This window comes from Microtus pennsylvanicus, chromosome 11, assembly GCF_037038515.1.
Source record: "Microtus pennsylvanicus isolate mMicPen1 chromosome 11, mMicPen1.hap1, whole genome shotgun sequence".
NCBI lineage: Eukaryota > Metazoa > Chordata > Mammalia > Rodentia > Cricetidae > Microtus > Microtus pennsylvanicus.
In genome coordinates this window covers 34,987,949-35,010,410 of record NC_134589.1, presented here as the reverse complement: position 1 = coordinate 35,010,410, position 22,462 = coordinate 34,987,949, and the positions used below count along the sequence as shown (strand labels likewise).

The 22,462-nt window shown below is 45.6% G+C and overlaps 1 protein-coding gene across 1 annotated transcript; it reads left to right on the top strand.

Moving 5' to 3' along the window:
- The first annotated feature begins 217 nt into the window (after positions 1-217).
- Positions 218-21,127, top strand: Tubd1 (tubulin delta 1). Its single transcript, XM_075991219.1, has 9 exons — positions 218-350; positions 4,178-4,397; positions 4,678-4,825; positions 7,030-7,246; positions 9,166-9,397; positions 11,564-11,728; positions 14,465-14,605; positions 18,393-18,576; positions 20,507-21,127. Exons 2-9 carry the CDS (start codon positions 4,226-4,228, stop codon positions 20,607-20,609), a joined length of 1,362 nt encoding a protein of 453 aa, XP_075847334.1. The 5' UTR covers positions 218-350; positions 4,178-4,225; the 3' UTR covers positions 20,610-21,127.
- The last annotated feature ends 1,335 nt before the right edge of the window (positions 21,128-22,462 follow it).

Here is a 22,462-nt window from a genome sequence, read left to right as displayed (position 1 = left end):
GTAGCACTATCTCCCGACTCCAGGTACTGGCAGGAACATGCGCAGATCACAACCGAAGCCAAACCCGGAAAGTAGAGCATGCGCATTACTGTCTAAGGCGTTTTACTGGACACCGAGCATGCGTACCATATCTGAAGTTCATAAATTAAAATTGAACATGCGTGATTAACTATTCTAAATAGGAGGAAAGGGGAAAAAAAGCCTCAGCAGAGCTCTTAGTATAAGGAGCATGCGCATTAATTCGTTCTCAGTAGTTCTTTTAAGAAGTATTTGAGTGAGCATGCGCATAGTGAGAGGGTTGGTCTTCTGAAGTTTGAACCGAACTGAAACTGCGGGTCGGAGAGCTGTCAGTGAGTGTGGGGCTAATGGGGAGCCGATAGGGCAGAAAGGCAAAGAGAACGTCTTGGCCTTGATATTTGCTAATTCAGTGGCTTTGGAAAGTTTCATAATCCTTTGGTAACTCAATTTCCTTATCTGTAAAAAGAGAATAGTATTACCTACAACGCAGGCTTAGCCGTTAAGTTGAAAATCTGGTTCGCTAGCCTCTGCTCATTTCCAGGGCTACATAGGATTGATGCATTTATCAAAAAGACTCTTACCGGGCATAGTGGCGCACACCTATAATCCCTGCTCTCAGGGAGTCTGAAGTAGAAAGGTCACGTGCTTGAACCCTGCTCAGTCCAGAACTGATTGGGCTACATGGGGGAGACCCCGTCTCAAAACAAAGAATGCTTTTTTGTTGTATGAAACTAATAAGACTTACTTTAATGTTTTATCTCTAAGCTCCAACTTTGTGTTTCTTTCCGAGTCCAAGTCTCACTATGTAGCCCAGAATCTGCTGGAACTCACTCTAGACCAGGCTGGCCTTGAATTCGCAGAGATCCGCCTGTATCTGCTTCCCAAGTGCTGGAATTAAAAGCATGCGCCATTATGCCCGGCTCCAACTTTGTTTTAATACTGGAACTAAACAAAACATTCCTTACTGATTTTAATTGTACTTACCAGGCCAGAAGCTGCCTTGTGGAAAAAGAATAAGTCATTTTCTTGAAAGACAGAAAATTAATGTTCGATGGATGTTCTGTTATTAAGCTAACTTCCAGTGTCTATGCGGTATGAAGTGAATACAAAGAATTCCTTCAATCAACATTATATTAACTTTAGATCATTAATGTGTGAGAGTGTATGTGCGCATGTGTGTAGATGTGAGCACTTACGCAAATGCAGAGAAGAGGGCATCCGGTTGGTTATCACAGCATTTCCTTTACTACTCCTCACATATTCCTTTGAGAAAGATTCTCTCTCTCCCCCCCCCCCCCCGCCCACCCCCATCCCTCTAGCCCCTCTCGGAACCTGGGGCTTCAGCTTCTCAGTCAAGCTGGAAGCCATCCCCAGGGGTCCTTCTGTCTGCACCTACCTGGACCTGGAACTACAGGCCTGCACAGGACACCTGGCTGGTTGTGTGGGTGCTGGCATCCGAACTCCGGTTCTCCTGATTACACAGCCCCCTCAACCAACATTTTGTTTTGGTTTGGTTTCTTAAAACCATACTTGGGGAAAACAGTGAGTACAAATCATATTTGGAAACTATTGATCTATGTGTGAATGAATTTGAGTACCCTAGATTCCCACCCCCCCATATTATATAGTGTAAGAGAATGTCTTTAAATGACTAGATTCTTAGATGGAGGCAGGATAGAAAGACAGGAAAAATTATGAACGTGGGGAGGTCAAGAATGGGGTACTTTACCCCAAAGTATAGTGAGGTCTCACCACCTGAAAGTCAAGATTGCAGCACAGGGGACAGGGAAATGGTACAGGGGGTGAGGCATCTGCTGTGCAAGCGTGAGGACGTGAGTTCAAATCTCAGAACCCATTTTAAGCCAGGTGCAGTAGCACACATCTGTAATCACAGTACTCCTCTGGAAAGATGGGAAGTGGGGACAGAGAATCCCTGGAGTCACAGGCTACCTAGCCTGATACACAGCTGCAAGCAACCAGAGAGAGACCCGGCCTCAAACCCGGCAGAAAACAAGGGCCACATACATGCAGACTATTGGCAAAAAGCTATGTGCAAGTTGCCGATATAGAGGCAATATTCCTTTTATATAGAGCTATCTCAAATAGGAATGTTAAAAGAGTAAGGAGCCTGTGTAAGGCCTAAGATTATGAGTCTCCAGTACGGCCTTACCGCAGCCTTTGTGCCGTACTGTTTACCTTAGCCGCCTGTCGTCTTCGCCAGTGCACACTAGGAACCAAAAGAGAGGGAAAGAAAAATAATTCTCTTAGAAAGTCTGGACCATGCAATGTGAGAAGACAATAAAATCCGGCTGAAGAGAGGCCTCAACAGTTAGGAGAATTTGCTGTTCTTGCAGAGGATCCAGGTTCAGTTCCCAGCATCGCATGTAGTTGACAGACAAACAGGCAGCCCCAAAATATTTTCACTAAGAATAAATTTACAGGCCAGGTGGTGGTGGCACACGCCTTTAATCTCAGCACTCAGGAGGCAGATGCAAGTGGATCTCTGTGAGCTCAAGGCCAGCCTGCTCTCCAGAGCTAGTTCCATGATAAGCAAAACTGTTTCACAGAGAAACCTTGTCTCAAAACAAACAAAACAAATTTACAGCACTCAGGAGATAGAGGTAGGTGGATTTCTATGTGCTTGAGGCTAGCCTGGTCTACATAGTGAATTCCAGGACAGCCAGAGCCACACAGTGAGACCCTGTCTCAATAAATAAATAAGGGGCTGGAGAGATGGCTCAGAGGTTAAGAGCACTGATTGCTCTTCCTGAGGTTCTGAGTTCAATTCCCAGCAACCACATGGTGGCTCACAACCATCTGTAATGAGATCTGGTGCCCTCTTCTGGCGAGTAGGCATACATGCAGATAGAACACTGTATACATAATAAATAAAAATTTAAAAATAAATAAATAAAAGGTAAGTAAGAAGACAACAAAAGCACATTAACATATGTAGTTGTGGCTAAGACACTTAAATGAGATTGCTTCTTGAGCAGTCCATGCCCCACACTGGGGATGCAATATCCTTTTCTTAAGTGCCTCTCTTTCCATCAGTACCGTTACTTAAATCCGCTAAAATCCCTTCTTAATAAACATCAACGCTGCTTCCTTCAGCTCGTTCTGAAGTGCTTTTTGATGGCAAAGTAAGAATCATAGATTGCCGAGCATGGTGCTGCATGCCTTTAATCCCAGCACTCCAGGGACAGAAACAAACTGATCTCTGTGAATTCAAAGCCAGGCTAGCCGGAGCTATGTCATGAGACCCTGTCTCAAAAACAAATGTATAAACACACACACACATTTTAGACAGTCTCATGAGCTGACCTGGACTCACAGAGATCCACATGCCTCTGCCTCCTGAGTGCTAGAATTAAAGGTGTAGGCCTCCAGGTCCAGACAAAAAGTTACTTTTTGTTAATGCACATATATTTTTTTTCTTGTTTAAGTTGTTTTTCTTTTTCTTTTTCTTTCTTTCTTTTTTTTTTTTTTTGTAGCCCTGGCTGTCCTGGAATTCGTGCTATAGACAAGGCTGGCCTCAAACACAGGGATTCATGCCTCTGCCTCCCAAGTACTAGAATTAAAGACAAGCATACTACCACTTGGCTGATTTATTTATTTATTATGTATACAGCTTTCTGCCTACATGTATACCTGCATGCCACAAGAGGGGACCAGATCTCATTATGGATGGTTGTGAGCCACTGTGTGATTGCTGGAAAGTGAACTAGGGACCTCTGAAATAGCAGCCAATTCTCGTAACATCTGAGTCATCTCTCCAGCCCCCATGTACACATATTTTTAATTTTCTAAAAATTTTATTTATCTTTATGTTGTATGTGAATACCTGCATATCTTTATGTGAATACCTGTATATCTGTATGTGCACCATGTGCATGCAATGCCTGGGAAAGCCAACAGAGGGCATTGGAACCCCTAGACCTGGAGCTACAGGCAGCAGTGTAGGTACTGGGACCCAAACCTGGTTCTTGTGCAGTAGGAGCAAGTGCTTTAACCAATGAGCATCTCTCTAACCCCTTCCATCTGTGTCATGAGCACATGAGCCTCCCTCCAGCCCCTTTCGTCTGTCTCATGAGCACATGGCATATTGCTTGCTCTTGTTAGTAATGTGGTGGTTTCTAATGTCTGTGTCTTTTTGCAGGTCATCCAATCCCTTGTGTTTTAGACTGGGCCCAGTCTGCGGCTTGGCATGTCGATAGTAACAGTGCAGCTTGGACAGTGTGGCAACCAGATTGGCTTTGAAGTGTTTGATGCTTTATTTAGAGACTCACACTGTTCCCAAGGACTCTGCTCTAAGAGAGAAAATGAGGCATATCAAGCCTCCTGCAAAGAAAGATTTTTCAGAGAGGAAGAAAATGGAGGTAGGTGTGGTCCACAGCCCTCTCCTTCCCTTTCTTGAACGTCTTGAAGTCTCTAAGCCCATCCCTTCCAGCTCACTAGGGAGGGCCTTTGCTTTTCTTTCCCCACCCCACGACCTCAGCAGGCTATGCAAGAACTCTACCTGCAGCCCCCGAATTAAAACAAAGCACAACAAAAGCACAAACAACTGAATCTAGGGCTGGCAATATGGTTCAGGGACTTAGTGTATGCTGTGTGGTACTGACATAAAATATACGATTTCCCCCCTTTTCCCTACTCTAGTTCCCGTTGCCCGGGCTGTCCTTGTTGACATGGAACCTAAAGTGATCAATCAAACACTGTCCAGAGCTGCCCAGTCTGGCCGGTGGACATACGGTCAGCACGCGTGCTTTTGTCAGAGACAAGGATCCGGGAACAACTGGGCGTATGGGTAAGAGCAACTCCTCATGATGTCAGGGAAGGTACAGCTGTCCAGTTTGCAGTCGATACAACAGGCCCCAAATCCTGAAAGTGTTAGAATTTGGAGTCTGGTGTGGTGGCACGTGCCTCTCATTCCAGTACTGAGGAGGCAGAGGCAGGCAGATCTCTGTGAATTCAGGCCAGCCTGGTCTACAGAGTGAGTTCCAAGCTGCCTTATTCTGTGTTTGTTGCTATGAAGAGACACCATGACCAAAGCAACTCTTAAAAAAGAAAACATTTTAACTGGGCTGGCCTACAGCTTCAGAGGTTTAGTCCATTATCGTGAGGGGAACATGACAGCATGCAGGCAGATGTGCTGGAGAAGTAGCTGAGAGTTCCACATCTGGATCCAGAGGCAGCAGGAAGAGAGAATACAGGGCCTTGCTTGGGCTTTTGAAACCTCAAACCTCCATCAAGGCCACACTTACAGCTTCCTAAAGCTTCTCAAGTCCTGCCACGCCCTGATGACTAAGCATTCAAATATGTGAGCCCTTGGGAGGCCATTCTTATTCAAACCACGTTGTAGCTACCTAGTCAAATCTTGTCTCAAATCAAACCTAAAATAAAATTAAGAATTTAGGCCAGGGAAATGACTCAGGGTAAAGACACCCCTGCCAAACCTGATAAACTCAGTTCAGTTTCCAGAACACACACAGTATAAGGAGACATCTGACTACTGACATCCACACATGCGCCATGACATGGCCATACCCTCCCATAAATATATGTCATAAAAAATTACAATTTCAAATGTATCAGAACTGGTGATGCAAGCCTATAATCCCAGCTACTTAGTGAGCTGAGGCAAGAGGATCTCAAGTTTAATGTCTGCCTGAGCTTTTCTTGCAATTTAGCAAACTCCTGTCTCAAAATTAAAAGTAAGGACAGCTGGAGCTATTACACAAAGAAACCCTATCTCGAAAAAACAAAAACAAGCCAAAAAAAAAAAAGTGAAAAAAAAAACAAACCAAAAACCTAGACTTTCCGGGCCAGATAGTGGTGGCACATGCCTTTAGTTCCAGCACTCGGGAGGCAGATGCAGGTGGATCTCTGTCAGTTCGAGACCAGCCTGGTCTGCAAGAGCTAGTCCAGGACAGGCTCCAAAGCTACAGAAAAACCCTGTCTACAGAAAGAAATAAAGAAAGAAAGGAAGAAAGGAAGAAAGAAAGAAAGAAAGAAAGAAAGAAAGAAAGAAAGAAAGAGGGAGGGAAAGAAGAAAGATCAAAGTTAAAAGTATATAAGCAAAGGGGCCAAGAATGTAGTTCAGCAATAGAACCTTCGCCTGGCGTGTTTGAGGCACTAGGACCAACTTCCATTACCACCAGTAAATAAATATTCAGAATTTTGATCTCATTCAAAAACTCTTACTCTCTGCTGCCTGTGCTCAGGTAAAGGCCATTGTTGAAACCAAGGTCCCGGCAGCCGGTCTCCGTCACTATCCCGCTGCACACTTGGTATCAGTGCAGCAGCCTTACCTTGCAGGAATCCAGCTCTAAGGCTGGTACAAGGCAGTAGTTCCCCAATCTTGCTGTGCTGTAGAATTTCCAGAGGGCCAGGTATCCCAGCCTTGGGAGGCTGAAGCAGGAACTTGAGTTCCCGGGCTGCTCTCACACCATAGATGAGGCCGGAGGGGTGACTCAGGAGGGAAGGACAATCGCTCCCAAGCCTGGAGACCTGAGCTCAGTCATGGCAGGACACATGGATTCCATGGATCTGTCTTCTGGTCTCCATACACACACCATGGCCCACATTTACACACACACACACACTCACACGCAGAACACACATACGATGATATTAATAACAGGAAAATAATTCCATTGTTCTCATATTAAAAAGAACTTTCAGCCAGGTGGTAGTGGTGCATGCCTTTAGTTGCAGCATTTGGGAGGCAGAGGATCTCTGTGTTTGAGGCCAGTCTGTTCTACGGAACAAGTTCTAGGACAGCCAGGGCTGCTACACAGAGAAACCCTGTATTGAAAATCATACACACATATAGCCACACTATTCACCTGTTAAATATGTTTAACCTGTCTCTATAAAATGTTGTCAATCAGGGCCCCACTCCCATAGCTTTGCGAAGACCTCTGTCTCCTAAATGTCCTTACTCTGTCGTACCACATCCCTTTGGTTAAACTGACGGGTGCCATGTTTGTTCCTTCTGCTGTGGCATAGCTACTCTGTGCATGGACCGAAGCATGAAGAATCTATAATGAACTTAATCCAGAAGGAGGTGGAGAACTGTGACTCTCTGAGTGGATTTTTCATCATTATGAGTATGGCTGGCGGAACAGGATCGGGGCTGGGAGCCTTCGTTACACAGAAGTTACAAGATGAGTATCCCAGTTCCTTGAAAATGAATCAGGTTATATGGCCTTACGGAACTGGCGAGGTATGAACACGTTAATTAAAAGTTATGTATTTATTTCATGAGTGTTTTGCTCGTTTGTATGTATGTGCACAAATACATGCCTAGTTCTCAAGGAGGCTGGTAGAGGGCATAAGATTTCTGGTACTGGGGTCATAAGGTTGTGAGCCACCGTGTAGGTGCTGGGAACCAAACCCAGGTCCTTTGGAAGACAAGCCTGTGCCCTTAACCGCTGAGCCATCTCTCCAGCCCCTAACCAAATGTTTTATGTTGTGTATTCTTTGTTCTTTTTGTTTGTTTAATCAAGGCACAGTTAGGAATCTGGTGTGGTCATATGCCATTTCTCTTTGGTAAATACTCAATAGTAGAATAATTAAATCATAGTATCTTATTTATTTTTATTTTATGTCTATAAGTATTTGGTGAATGTATGTCTATGTCCCATGTGGTGTCCGATCCCTGGGGACTGGGGGAGTTAGGTAGCTGTGAGCTGCCACGTGGGTGCTGGGAACCCAATCCTGGTCATCTGGAAGAGAATCCAGTCCTTTTGACCATGGAGCCATTTCCCTAGTCCCTATAGTCTTTGATCTTAAAGTGAACATGAATAAATAATGGATCTCACTTTTTTGGGACTATTGAGTTCAATTTATGTGAATAATTCATTTAATTTTGGTTAAATTTTCCCAAATATATGAATTATTCTTTGTTTTTAAGTCTTTCTGTTTCATTATGGTCTTGGGTTTTTTGAGACAGTCTTACTTGCAGTCCAGACTGACTTCCAGCTAAGACCCATCTACCCAGTCTAGCAATAGGCATGTATCACCATGTATATCTGAGGTGTCTTTTTTTTTTTAAATTAAGTCAGTCATGGTGGCGCACACCTTTAACCCCAGTTCTCAAGAGGCAAAGACAGGTGGATCTCTGTGGGTTCAAGACTAGCCTGGCCTATATATAGAACTCCAGGACAGCAGAACTATATAATAAAAAGAAAATTTTTTTTCCAAAGATGATGACCAGCGATGTAACTCATTAGAGCATGTGCTTAGCTTGTTTCTAGCCCTGGATTCTATCCCCAGCACCAGGTGGTAGTAGGAATCACAACAAGGAATTTCAAAAATGACTGCACATCTTTCGGGAGCCCGTTTTTTGAGTTGGTCCTTCTGGTGCTGCAAAGAGGGACCTTCACCTAACTCATATTGGGGTTCATGGTATTGTGGCTAGCCTTCAAACGATCTTTCTTTCTATTGAGACCAATTTTTTGTTTGTTTGTTTGTTTGTTTTTTGAGACAGGGTTTCTCTGTGTAGCCCTAGCTGTCCTGGAACTCACTCTGTAGGCCAGGCTGGCCTGGAACTCAGAGATCCGCCTGCCTCTACCTCTGGAGTGATGGAATTAAAGGCGTGCTCTGCCATGACTTATTGTTTTGTTTTCATTTTTTGTTTTGAGACTCTGTAATGCTGGCTAGCCTCGAACTTGCTCTGTAGACCAGGCTGACCTCAAAGTCACAGAGATCTGCCTGCCTCTGCCTCCTGAGTGCCGGGATTAAAGGCGTGTGCCATGCCTGGCCTTGGTGTATGCTTTCCTTGCATTATGTCCTGCATCTTTCAGAGGCGGATATTTCCGTCCCCATTTTACACACGAGGAAACTAATGCATGGAGGAATTAAATAACCTCAAAGCCATGCCGCTGAAAAGTAGCAGACCTGGCTTGAAGCCAGGCAGGGCGCCTTTGGAATCTACATCCTTTCGTTTCTGTTGTTATTGTGTTAACCCGGGGTCTCACTGTGTAGCCCTGGCTGTCCTGAAACTCAGTATGTAGACCAGGCTGGTCCCAGACTCAGAGACCCGCCTGCCTCTGCTTCCCAAGTGCGCCATCACTCCCAGCAGGAGTCTCTGTTCTTCATCCCTCACCTCCCCTGTCCTGTCTCTGACCCCTCTCTCTCCAGGTTATCGTGCAGAACTACAACTCCATCTTGACTCTCTCTCACTTGTACCGGTCCTCAGATGCCCTCCTCATCCATGAAAATGACGCTGTCCACAAGATCTGCGCCAGACGGATGAACATCAAGCAGATCTCCTTCAGAGACCTCAATCAAGTTCTCGCCCACCAGCTGGGGAATGTGTTCCAGCCCACATACTCTGAGGATGGCTCATTTCACTACCGCAGGAATCCGCTAGGTACCCGACCCCTCTGCTCTCTGTAGAAAACCATATGTTCTGAAAGTCCCAAAGTTACCTGGAGCTACTGCCAAGATATACCCAAAGATCTGTCTTCAGGCCCACCTTCATCTTTGAACTGTCTTACTGAAAAATCTTAAAAAGTTACTAAATTTCTCAAAAGCATACAATGTGAATTCTAGGTCAGTCATTCTCAACCTGTGGGTCAAGATCCCTTTGGAGGTTGAATGGTCATTTTTACATTACCATTCATAATAGTAGCAAAATTAAGGTTATGACGTAGCAACACAAATAATCTTATGGTTGGGGTCCCCACAACATGAGGAGCTGTACTAAAGGGCGGCAGTATTAGGAGGCTGAGAACCGCTGAGCTAGGTGCTCCCCACTCACCACACCATCTGTGAAACCACTGTGCTCCCAGGATCTAAAACAGTGAAAGGCAAATAGTGCACACTTGATAAAATATTCACTGGGTGAAAATATGCGTTTCATACAGCCTGGGATAGAGGCTAAAGCTATTACACACACTAAGCAAGTGTTACACCACTGAGCTACATCCAACAGATAAAAGGTGTATAGATCTGGGGTAAGCCACAGTTGTTGTGGTGAAACACAGATTTAATAGAAATGGATTAATCAAGATGTGAGAGTTGGCCGAGAGGAACTAGATATAATGGGCCAGGCAGTGATTTAATTAATACAATTTCTGTGTGATTGTTTTGGGTATAAGCTAGCCGGGCGGGACAGAACAAGGGGCCGCGCTCCCTTACACTCTTTTCTACCCACTTCTCCCTTTCCTCCTTTCCTGTCTTTCTTTCTCTCTCTCTGGTTCTCTGCCTCTCTCTCCTCCTCTCTCTCCTCGTCCCCGATCCCCCTTCTCCCTTCCCTTCTATAACCCACTAAATAAATACCCACTTTCTCTGCTCCTAATGGGACTGGCTACCCTGCCAAGGTCTCACCCGCCACACTGCTCCCTGCCTGGGACAGGCTGCCTTCATGGTCCACCATGGTCTCGTGGCCTGCTGCTGCCACTCAGGGAACAGCACCGGCACCATCTTAGTTTTACCATAACATTTGGTACCAATCTGAGTCATGGCACCAAATGCTATGGTAAAACGCTGCAGGGAGTGGGTGGGGCTTCTCTGTTAAAGGCACAGGACAGATCATTACACTGGGAAGGTCTGTTTGGCGACTTTCTACCACGGAACTATGTGTCTATCCCCCAGACAGGTTTGATTGTCATTTAGCTAGATAAATACAAGATCTGGAACATGATCTGAGGAACTTTAGTTAATATAGGCTGACAAGGAAAGCAGATTAGCTCTCATAGCTTTGTGATTAGTCACTCTTGTCTCTACTCATATGCCTTTTGGCAAAAGTATAGGGTGTTTCTCTCTCTCTCTTTCCTTCCTTTTTTCCTCCCTTCCTCCCTCCCTCCTTTCTTCTTTCCTTGAGACAGGGTCACTATGTGACTTTGGCTGTCCTGAAACTCACTATGGAGACAAAACTAGCCTTATTTATAAGTTACGGAAATCTGTCTGCCTCTCCATGCTGAGTGCTGGAATTAAAGGTGTACACAACCATGCCTGGATATCTGTTTATGTTTTGAGCCCGAGTCTTATAATGTAAGCCCTTGGGCTGCCCTGGAACTTTTGGGCCATTGTTCTGCCTCTGCCTCTGCCTCCTCAGTACTGGGATTACAAGTGTGAGCCACCCTACCCATACCCCTTATAAATAGGTTTTTTTCAACCATGCTAAAATCAAGCAAAGATCTGGGCCTGATAGTACACGCTTTAATCCCAGCATTCCAGAGGCAGAGGCAGATAGATCTCTGTGAGCTCAAGTCCAGCTTGGTCTATAAAGAGAGATCTAGGTCATTCAGGGCTACACAGTGAGGTCCTGCATCTATTATTATTGCAAAGTATATATATATATATATATATATATATATATATATATATATATATATATGTATATATAGCAATAATGCAAATATGTAGTCTGTATCAGACATTATCTGAAAATTCACCATTGTAATTTAGCAGTTCTGGAGATGGAGAAGACATATTTTACTCAGAAGATCATCAAGTCACGGTTATGTAAAATGCCCCACTGTGGAGGAAGTAAATTTAGTTCACATTTTTGTTTTGTTTTGTTTTCTTACAGGAGACTTAATGGAGCATTTAGTTCCCCACCCTGAATTTAAAATGCTGAGCGTCCGTCACATCCCACAGATGTCTGAGAACTCTCTGGCGTACAGCACGTTTACCTGGGCCGGCCTCCTCAAGCATTTGCGACAGATGCTTATTTCCAGCGCAAAGGTGGAAGAAGGTAAAGAGATATTTTAAAATAGACAACCCACATATGGGGAAGGCGCCTGTCCTGGAGCCCTGAGTATAAACTGGCTTGGGCTGGTTGAAATAAAGGCCCCTTCTTCTAGCCAGGGAGCCTCCTTCAGAAACCCCTGGGACGTTGCAGAGGGCTTCTTGATGGTTTTACAGTTTCACTTCAGAAGGACATTTAAGACAGGTGTCATGTTATTTCAAATCTTTATTTTATTTTAATCAAAGTAATACATGAATGTAGCTTTAAAATATCAAGTAGTTAGGGGCTGGGACTATAGTTCAGTTGGAAGAGTGCTTGCCTAACATGTAACATGTGACATGTTCAGTCCTTAGCCCCATAAAAATCAGGGGCAGAAGTACACGCCTGTAATTCTACTCTAGAGGCCGAATCGGAAAGATCAAAAATTCAATGCCTGACTCCGCTCCATAGCTAGTTCCAGGTCAGCCTAGGGTATGTTAGACCCTGCCTCAAAAGAAAAGGATCAGGCCCCCGTGAGATGGCTCCAGGGTAAAGGTGCTTGGAGCCAATCTGAGGACCCACATGGGGGAAGGCAAGAGCCGCTGTACAAGTTATCTCTGACCGCCACACGTGCCTGCGGCACACATGAGCACGTGCCCACATGCACGAACACAAGCACACAGCAATTATTTTAACTTTTTTTAAAAAGCCAAGTAATAGCCGGGTGGTGGTGGCACATGCTTTTAATCCCAGCTCTAGGGAGGCAGAAACAAGTGGTTCTCTGTAAATTCAAGGCCAGCCTGGTATACAAGCGAGTTTCAGGACATCTCAGGAGGTTACACAGAGAAACCCTGTCTCGAGAACAAAAAAAAAAAAAAATCAAGTAATTGAATTGAGTTATTAAAATTCACTTAAGCCTCTTGGTAGTACACACAATTTTTAAATTTTTATTTATCTTATACGCATGATTGTTTTACCTGCATGTATATCTGTACATACATGCTCTGTGCCTGTGGAGGATAGAACAGGGCCTTAGATTCCCGGGGATCAGAGTTACAGAGAGTTGTGGGCCATGGATGCCTAGAATAGAATCTGGGTCCTCTGGAAGAGCAGCCACTAAGTTACTCCGGCCTCCAAGCCGAGCTTTTGCATGTGGGAGGTCCTGCATTTGATCCTAGTCACTCTGTACACACAAGTATGTCTGCAATGTGGTGCAGCGCTGTCTGGGGACATTTGAGAGGACACACAGCAGGACCCTGCCCTCTGCTTCCCCTCACTCAGATAAAACCCTTTCAACATTCTCAGTTGTTTTTCTGAACTTGATGTCCCTATTTCTGAATATTTTGCTCTGATTTATTTCCAGCTTTAGCTATTACCTCTTCTTGTTGTTCTAGCAATACCTGCTAATATCTCATGAAGCAATGCTCTTCAAGGGAGGGTGAGGCGCTCTGCACCAAGCTCTCTCAGGTCAATAAAACGCAGTTTGCTTAGTCATTTTTCCAAATGGAACCGTAGGGTGTCAATGGTTTGTTTTTGTTTTGTTTTTTCAGTTTGCTACAGATGGACTTTAAGCATATAAAACGTTTTTGTAGTGTAGGGATTGAATCTACAGTTACATACACTAGGCTAGTGCACTAATGTTGATCCACATAGCCAGCCCTGAATGGTTTCTTTTTAAAAAAATATTTATTTATTTATTTATTATGTATACAATATTCTGTCTACATGTATGCCTGTAGGCCAGAAGAGGGCACCAGACCCCATTACAGATGGGTTGCTGGGAATTGAACTTAGGACCTTTGGAAGAGCAGGCAATGCTCTTAACCACTGAGCCATCTCTCCAGCCCCTGGTTTCCATTTTTGAATACATGACTAAGGAGATGGGTAAACATATTTATGGCACAAACCAAGGTGAAGGATCTAGGTACAAACTGTTCATGTTATCAGACTGCTCTGTGTAAAGACCGGCCCCGTTTATGTCTCCATCACTATCCGTCTCCCCACGTCCCAGCAACAGACCGACAAGGGAATGAAGGTTGAAGAGGGACTAGAACTGCCAGATGTGGTGGCGCACGCCTTCACTCCCGGCACTCGGGAGGCAGAGACAGACAGATCTCTGCGAGTTCCAGGACAGCCAGGGCTACACAATAGGCAGAGCCCAGGGAGAAGGGCGGGCAGAGAGATACAAGTAGAGAGACAGAGAGAGGTTACAAGTGTCATTGCATACCTGCCTCAAAGTTGAACATGGTCGTGCATGCTTGGAATCTCAGCATGTTGAGGCAGGAGGATTGTGAGTTTGAGGCTAACCTAGAGCTACACAGTAAGACCCCATCCAAAAAAAAAAAGTGGACATGGTGGCTATTACCTGTAACCCCGCAACTTGGCACTTCAGAGACCAAAGCAGAAGTTCCAGACCAACCTGGGCTACATTGTGAGTTGTAGGCTACAGAGCGTGGCCCTGCCTCAAAAGCAGACAGACAATGAAATATAACTCAGTGTGCCCTGAATTATCCCAGGGCCTTATCTCCCGACTGCTGATCCTCAGTGTGCGGTGAATTATCCCAGGGCCTTATCTCCCGACTGCTGATCCTCAGTGTGAGGTGAATTATCCCAGGGCCTTATCTCCCGACTGCTGATCCTCCTGCATTACCTGCCAAGTGCTGGGCTCATAGACACGTGCTACCACACCCGACCTAAACATCTACATTCTCCTTGTGTTGTTCGAAGCCACCTATAAACTCTCTAGCTTTTCTTTTGTGCTAGGTATTGACTGGCAGGTGCGGCCTCCTTCCTCAGGCCTCCCACCTCTTGGCAAAATGTCTGTCCACAAGGATCCTCATTTTAACACTTCCATTGCCAACTTGGTCATTCTCCGTGGGAAGGATGTGCAAAGTGCCGACGTGGGTAAGCATAACTTCAGGTCAAAAGTGAGGCATCTGTTTTGGATCATGTGGGTGTTCACTTCTGGGACTGTCGGGATGTACGGTGGGGAGAGGCGCTTAGCTTACAAGCCTGACAAACTTGAATTTGGTACCCGGAACTCATTGATGTAAAGGTGGATGAGGGAACCGACTCCACACACACTAAATACAAATTTAGTGGTTTCTAATCTTTAATCCCAGCTCAAGAGGCAGAAGCAGGCAGATCTCTGTGAGTTTGAAGGCAACCTGGTTTACATAATGAGTTCCAGGCTATCCAGTGCTACATAGTAAGATCCTGTCTTTATTTATTTATTTATTTTTGGTTTTTCGAGACAGGGTTTCTCTGTGGCTTTGGAGCCTGTGCTGGAACTAGCTCTGTAGACCAGGCTGGTCTCGAACTCACAGAGATCCACCTGCCTCTGCCTCCCAAGTGCTGGGATTAAAGGCGTGCGCCACCATCGCCCGGCAAGATCCTGTCTTTAAAACAATACAACCTAATTTAGGGGGTGGAATACATAACCTACTGATCCATCTTTACAACCAAGCCAGTATTCTTAACTTTGGAATTCAATAGGAAGAGTTTCAAGAGAGTGTACGTGTGTGTGTGTGTGTGTGTGTGTGTGTGAGAGAGAGGGAGAGAGAGAGAGAGAGAGAGAGAGAGAGAGAGAGAGAGAGAGAGAGAGAGAACGAATAATTTGTTTGTTCTCTTTGCCCACCCTGTGGGTCCCAGAGATCAGATCCAGTCATTAGGCTTCGGAGCCAGCGTCCCTGCTGAGCCATCTTGCTGGCTCAAGAAGACATTATCAGCATAGGCTTAGGCACCAGGGTTTATAGAAAGAGAGGCATTTAGGGAGAGGATGTGGGCATGAGCCTCTCAAGAGAGTCACTCTTAAGTTTCTTTACAATAGCCATACGTAAAATTTTTTGTAGGCAGACTTTTCTTTCCTGCTAACCACACAGAGACTTATTAATTATAAATGCTTGGCCGATAGCTTAGGCTTTTAGCTAGCTCTTATAACTTAAACTAACTCATTTCTACTAATCTGTGTGCTGCCCCAGGCTTGTTTACCTCATCTACTTCCCATCCTGCTTGCTCTGTCTCTGGTGACTCCACCCTTCTTCCCGGTGTCCTCCTAGTCTGGCTCTCCTGCCCTGCTATAAGGCAGTCACCTCCTTACTAACCAATGAGAGTAATAATATGCATTTACAGTGTAAAAAGAATGTTCCATGGCAAATTTTTTTTCTTTTTCTCAAGGCAGGGTTTTGAGGCTCTCCTCAAACTCATTCTGTAGACCAGGCTGGCCTCGAACTCACAGAGATCCACCTGCTTCTGCCTTCTTAGTGCTGGGATTAAAGGCGTGTGTCACCACTGCCAGGTTCCATATGTACAATTTTTTAAAGGTTTATTTATTAATTATGTATACAGCATTCTGCCTACATGTATGCCTGCAGGCCAGAAGAGGGCACCAGATCTCATTACAGATAGTTGTGAGCCACCATGTGGTTGCTGGGAATTGAACTCAGGACCTCTGGAAGAATAGTCAGTGCTAGCCGGGTGGTGGTGGTGCACGCCTTTAATCCCAGCACTCAGGAGGTAGAGACAGGCGGATCTCTGTGAGTTCGAGGCCAGCCTGGTCTACAAGAGCTAGTTCCAGGACAGGAACCAAAAAGCTATGGAGAAACCCTGTCTCAAAAAAAAAAAAAATGAATAGTCAGTACTGTTAATCTCTGAGCCATCGCTCCTTATGTACAATTTAAAGAGTTTATTTCTACATGAGTGGTGTGCCCATGAGTGTGTGGATGCATATGCCTGTACATGTACATGCAGAGACCAGAGGAGGACTTAGGGAGTCTTCATCTGTTGCTGCTCCCTGCCTTATTCCTCCGAGACGGGGTCTCTCACTGAACCTGACGCTTACCCTCTCAGCTATGCAGGCTGGTTGGCAAGCTTCTGGGGTTTGCCTATCCCTGCCCCCTTATACATTAAGCACTCTTACCCACTGAGTCTTCTCTCGGCCCCGTGATGTGTACAATTTTGGTGGCTTTCAGAGTCCCTTTTCGAAGGGTTGCCTAGGGAGCTGAGTGAGCATATACAGTGGGTTTGTGCACACTGGGTCAGAGCTGACAAGGTAAATGTAAGGCTGGCTAGAAGAGGGAAATCTGGGGACTTAGGAAGGGAAGGGGGTCTCTCTCACCACCCAAAAACTGAGGATTCCTGCATGATCAGCATTCGCTGTTGAGACGGTCAGCATAGACACGGTGTTTTATACAGGAATGGGCATATTAAAAGAGCGGTGACCAGGCTTAGAGCCTGTTCTTGCAGACTAACATCTTTGTTTTCGGTGAAGATGCTCTACCATCTTTCATCCCTGCGATCTGGAGTTTATCTCACCACCGCAATCTGTTGGGTACCCTGTGGCCTCATTCAAGTTCCTTAACAACTTCTTGAAAACCGTAACTTCAGAAATCACCAAAGTACTGTATAGACAATGGGGCCCAAGTCTTTTATGGGTCCACATGCACGGGAATGTGTGTTGGGGTTGTGTGCACGTAGCTCACGTGTGTGGAGATGAGAAACAGTTTGTGGCTCTCTGTCCACCCTGGTCTCTGCCTACCCCATCTTCTTACTCTCTGCCTGAGGACCTCATTCTGTTAACCCTTGTACTTAAGCTCTACATGAGAAACATCTTTCATAAAGCCCCGCTCTGCATCCCGCTGGCTCATTCTCAAATTCTTTTCTCCCACAAAACCAAGGATCCGCTTTACCTGAGGGGTCTCCTCAGACTGAGCTGATAAGATCAGGGAGTTAAGACGTGCTTTGACGTACACAGTTTACGGTCTTGTGACATTCCAGAGTGCAGGTTCACAGCTGAGGGACGTACCTAAGCACAGCCAGACACTTGGCCTCAAGCATGCTTCGTTACTAGTTATACATTCCTGTTTGAAACAGCTCTTTGCAGATAATCTTCACAGCAAATTTTGTAAATTGTTCTATGATTTATTTTATTTACTTATTTTATGTGTTATGTTTTGCTTACATGAATTTCTAGTATCTCATACATCTATAGTGCCCAAAGATGCCAGAAGAAGGTGTCAGATCCCCTGGGACTAGAATTACAGACAGTTGTGAATGCCTCTGTAGGTGCCAGGAATTGAACCTCTGGAAGAACAGCCAATGTTGACTTCTTAAGCACTGGACTGTCCTTCTGGCCCAGAAACTTTATCTGGAGTCTGGAGTGAGGGGCTCCTTCCTTCTCCTCTCCTCTTAGATTTCCCCGTTGTTCTGTCCTTCTTCAGAGTTACTGGGTGTTTTCCTTCTTTTTTTAACATGTGTGTGTACGTGTGCTTGTGTACACGTGTGCTCGACATAAGATGCACGCATGTGCTCCAGCACACATGTGGCGATCAGAGGGCAGCTTGCAGAAGTGTCAGTTCTCTGCTACCGCCGTGTGGGTGCCAGGACTTGAACTCAGGTCATCAGGCTGACAGCAAGCACTTTTCCCTGCTGAGCCATCTTGCCAGCCCTCGTTATAGCATCGTCACACATACATAAAAGGGACTTTGCGCTGGGCGATGGTGGCGCACGCCTTTAATCCCAGCTCTCAGGAGGCAGAGGCAGGCGGATCTCTGGGAGTTCGAGGCCAGCCTGGTCTACAGAGCTAGTTCCAGGACAGGCTCCAAAGCCACAGAGAAACCCTGTCTCGAAAAACAAAAACAACAACAACAAAAAAAAGGGACTTTGCTCATGTGTGTGGTGTTTCTAATTCTAGAGGGATTTAAAGACCCAGCTCTCTATACTTCCTGGCTGGAGCCTCTTCACGCTTTCAGCACCTGGAAAACCCAGCGAGCCTTCGGCAAGTATGAGAAGTCTGCGGCACTGGTCAGCAATAGCCAGCTCTTGGTAAAGCCGCTCGACATGATCGTCGGCAAGGCGTGGAATATGTTTGCATCCAAGTAAGTAAGAGACGTCCCCAGACTGCCTTGCCTCAGCCAGACATGCCAAGATAAAGCATGAGGTGTGCTGTGTGGCTGCGAAGCCGTGGGCATGTGACTTAAAGGCTACCCCTCATCTGTGCAGCAAGGGTCCAATGAGATAACCATGCAAAACACTTAGTGTACCACTTGGCTAGCAAAGGGCTCAGTAATTGTTCTGTGCTGTCATTTTATGTGTGTGGGTGTATGTGTGTCTGTATGTAGTCTGTGTACCGTAGCCATGCCTAGAGCCCTGGGACTAGAGTTACAGACGGCTGAGAGTCTCCATGGAGGCCCTGGGAGTAGAACCTGGGTCTCCTGGGAGAACTCCCAGTGCGCTCAAGCACTGAGCTCTCTCTCTCTCCAGCTTGTCTCCTAAACTGCTGTTACGCTGTAGGACTCGTTTACCAAGTGAACAGTTTCTAGGCAACATTCAAAATTTCATAAGATTTTTAAAACAGATCCTTGGTCCTGGAGATGCTGCTCAGGAGAAGAGCACTTGCCTGTGTTCTGTCCCTAGCACTGGGAGGACAAGAAAAAGGTCCAGGGGACTGGAGGGGACTCTGGTCCAGCCGTATTCAGGGAAGTCCTAGCAGCTGCTCAGCCTCCCACAGTTCCTTGCTGTCAGAATACAATTCCCCGGATGATGGAGCAGGGTTAGGATTCCCCAGGCCTTGCCATCTTCCCAGGCTGGTGCAGTCCTGTCTCCTCACCTGGATCCCAAGTCCTCTTTTGGTTCAAGCTCATCTTACTCTTGCTATGACGTCAGTTTATCTTGGGTTGCCCTCGCTGGTCTTCTGGGTGCTGGGTTTCTCCTGACCCAGAACATTTGGGTGGGAAGGTGTTGTGGGAATTTTACTCTTTTGGCTCTTTTGGGGGGCCCAACCACCCAGCTCCCAAGTAAACCACACACAGAGGTTTATTCTTAGTTATGAATGCCTGACCTTAGCTTGGCTTGTTTCTAGCCAGCTTTTCTTATCTTACGTTATCCCGACTACCTTTTGCCTCTGGGTTTTTACCTTTCTCTATTTCTGTCCACCTTCTTTTACTTCTTTCTCCGTGGTTTGCTGTGTAGTGGATAGCTGGCCCTGAGGTCCTCCTCTCCCTGTTCTCTTGTTGCTCCTCATTCTCCCTCCTCCCAGGTTTCTCCTTCCATTTATTCTCTCTGCCTGCCAGCCCTGCCTATTCTTGCTCCTGCCTCTCTATTGGCCGTTCAGCTCCTTATTAGGGCCATCAGGTGTTTTAGACAGGCAGAGTAACAGCTTCATAGAGTTAAACAAATGTGGCGTAAACAGAAGTCACACACCTGAAAATAATATTCCCCAACAGGAAGGGTCTGAGAAAACCACAAGGCAGAAACCTAGATCCATTTCTTTTCTTTTCATTTTTAATATTTATTTATTATGCATACAATATTCTGTCTGTGTGTATGTCTGCAGGCCAGAAGAGGGCACCAGACCTCATTACAGATGGTTGTGAACCACCATGTGGTCGCTGGGAATTGAACTCAGAACCTTTGGAAGAAAAGGCAATGCTCTTAACCACTGAGCCATCTCTCCAGCCCCCCTAGATCCATTTCTAATGTCAAACCCTCAGGGAAACTTCTGGGCTCCTTTTAGAGTTGATCTGGAGGCATCACCTCCTGTGGTGAACTGAACCTGTTTGCCTGGACTGCAGTTAGACATGCTGCCTTCCCCGTGCGCTCGTGGACAGCAAAGGTAAAGGGAGCGTGGTGATAGGCTGACAGTTTACTAATGCTGCTCATGGTTCTGAGTAAACAGCGACCCACACGTACGGTCCCTAAGAGGGTCTGTGAGCTTTGAATGCTCAAAAGCCAGGAAAGGTCTACTCATTGTGTACGTTTCTCAGTGGCCTGGATTTGCTGATTTGACAGTTTCTGCTTTTCCACCAGAGCCTACGTTCATCAATACACAAAATTTGGAATAGAGGAAGAAGATTTTCTGGACAGTTTTACACTGTTAGAACAAGTTGTTGCCAGTTACGGTAATCTCTGACCCTAAACCAAGAGGGAAAACATCTCGCAGGAGTTTCAAACTAAAATATTTTCAAAATTGAGCCGTGCTCAGTGGAGGTCACGTGAGATCCCTGATCTCTGGAAGAAGAAGCCGGAGAGCCAGAGCAAAGTCGAGCATCCTTAGCCACGCCAAGTGTTCCAGGCCAAACCACTGGTGGCGCTTGCCTTTAATCCCAGAACTCAGGAGGCAGAGACACGCAGATCTCTGTGAGTTCAAGGCCAACCTGGTCTACGTCTACAAGCGCTAGTCCCAGGACAGCCAGGATCTGTGTGAGTTTGAGGCCAATCTGGGCTACAGAGTGAGTTCCAGGACAGGCTCCAAAGCTACAAAGAAACCCTGTCTTGAAAAAACTAAATAAATAAATAAATAAGTAAATAAAAGTGTGTTCCGGGCCAACCTGGGGTACGTGATACCTTGTCTCAGAATAGATAAATAAATACAAATACTTGTTCTAAAGTTCAGTCTGTTAAAGCAATAAAGTAGAATGCTGAATTTAGTAAACTGTTGCTGAGTCTTTTTTTTCTATTGTCAAAAAACTGCTTTTCCACTAATTCATGCCTTTCACATTTTAAATATGACAATATTTATAAATGTGTAATTTGGAGGAATTGTTTCAACCCCTTTTCCTAATTTTTCTTCAGGATAGATTATTTCAACAAATGATTTGTAGTGATGACCGTGTTGACTTCAATTTGGAGTGGAGTAGCTGTGTTAAAGAATAACTATTTGAGGTTGGGTGGTGGTGGTGCATGCCTTTAATCCCAGCATTTGGGAGGCAGAAGCAGGACAGCCAAGGTTACACAGAGAAACCCTGTCTCAACAAAACAAAACAAAACAAGAGAAGTCTCTGTGATTCGGGAGCTGGTTGGTGGCCCAGGAGAAAGCCTGCCATAAGCATGTATTTGGTATTTCATTTGTAAGGGAAAAAAAGCAGTGTTTCTATAAAGAACATTGTTTTATTAGGACAGGTTCTCAAACTGTTGGGCTCAAGAGATCCTTCTGCCTCAGCCACCAGAGCCAGCTCTGTGCCCCTTGGAACCTCATTTAAAAGAATTCCAAAACACTTGACAGACAGAGCTGTAAGAATCCAAGGAGTTCTCCATGTTTCTAAATCTTCCCTCTTTACTCAAAAAAGACTTACTGAACATAACATAAGCGTTCACAGTTCAAATGAAAGCAAAAAATTACTTTTAAGTATTCACCCGGGATTTAAAAAAAGATTTGTGTGTGTGTGTGTGTGCGCACTTGTGCGTGTGCTGTGTGGGGCTGTGTACATGCATGAAGGTACCCGTGGAAGCCAGGAGGAGACGTTATGTCCTCTGGAGCTGGAGGTAGAGGTGCTGGTTCTGGGAACTGAACTCTGTTCTCTGCGAGTGCAGTAAGTACTCTTCACCCTGAGCCATCCCTCCAGCTAGCATGGGTTTTGTTTGTTTTTTGAGGCAGGGTCTCTGTAGCCCAGGAAGGCCAGAAACATGCTGTGATCTCCCAAGTGTTAAGCATCAGCCACTACTTGGGTCTGAGAACTACAATTCTGTAAGTATATTTACCTTTGGAAATGAACGCATCGAGCCACAAGAGGGAGATGTTGTCAAGCACTACAGTGTGACCATCGACTCTGAACACAGTAAGCTACTTTACACAGCTATTTAAAAATGAACATTGGAGGGGGGCGGTGGCCTTTAATCCCAGCACTCAGAAAGCAGAGGCGGGTGGTTCTCAGTGAATTCAAGGTCAGCCTGGTCTACAAGAGCTAGGTCCAGCTGGGCGGTGGTGGCGCCTGCCTTTAATCCCAGCACTTAGAGCCGGGCGATGGTGGCGCACGCCTTTAATCC

Bases quoted from the DNA above. Each gene is read 5' to 3' on its own strand.
- Tubd1 (XM_075991219.1), top strand. From the start codon at position 4,226: ATGTCGATAGTAACAGTGCAGCTTGGACAGTGTGGCAACCAGATTGGC. The intron at 4,398-4,677 runs GTAGGTGTGGTC...TCCCTACTCTAG, and splicing joins CAGAGAGGAAGAAAATGGAG to TTCCCGTTGCCCGGGCTGTC. The intron at 9,398-11,563 runs GTACCCGACCCC...GTTTTCTTACAG, and splicing joins CTACCGCAGGAATCCGCTAG to GAGACTTAATGGAGCATTTA.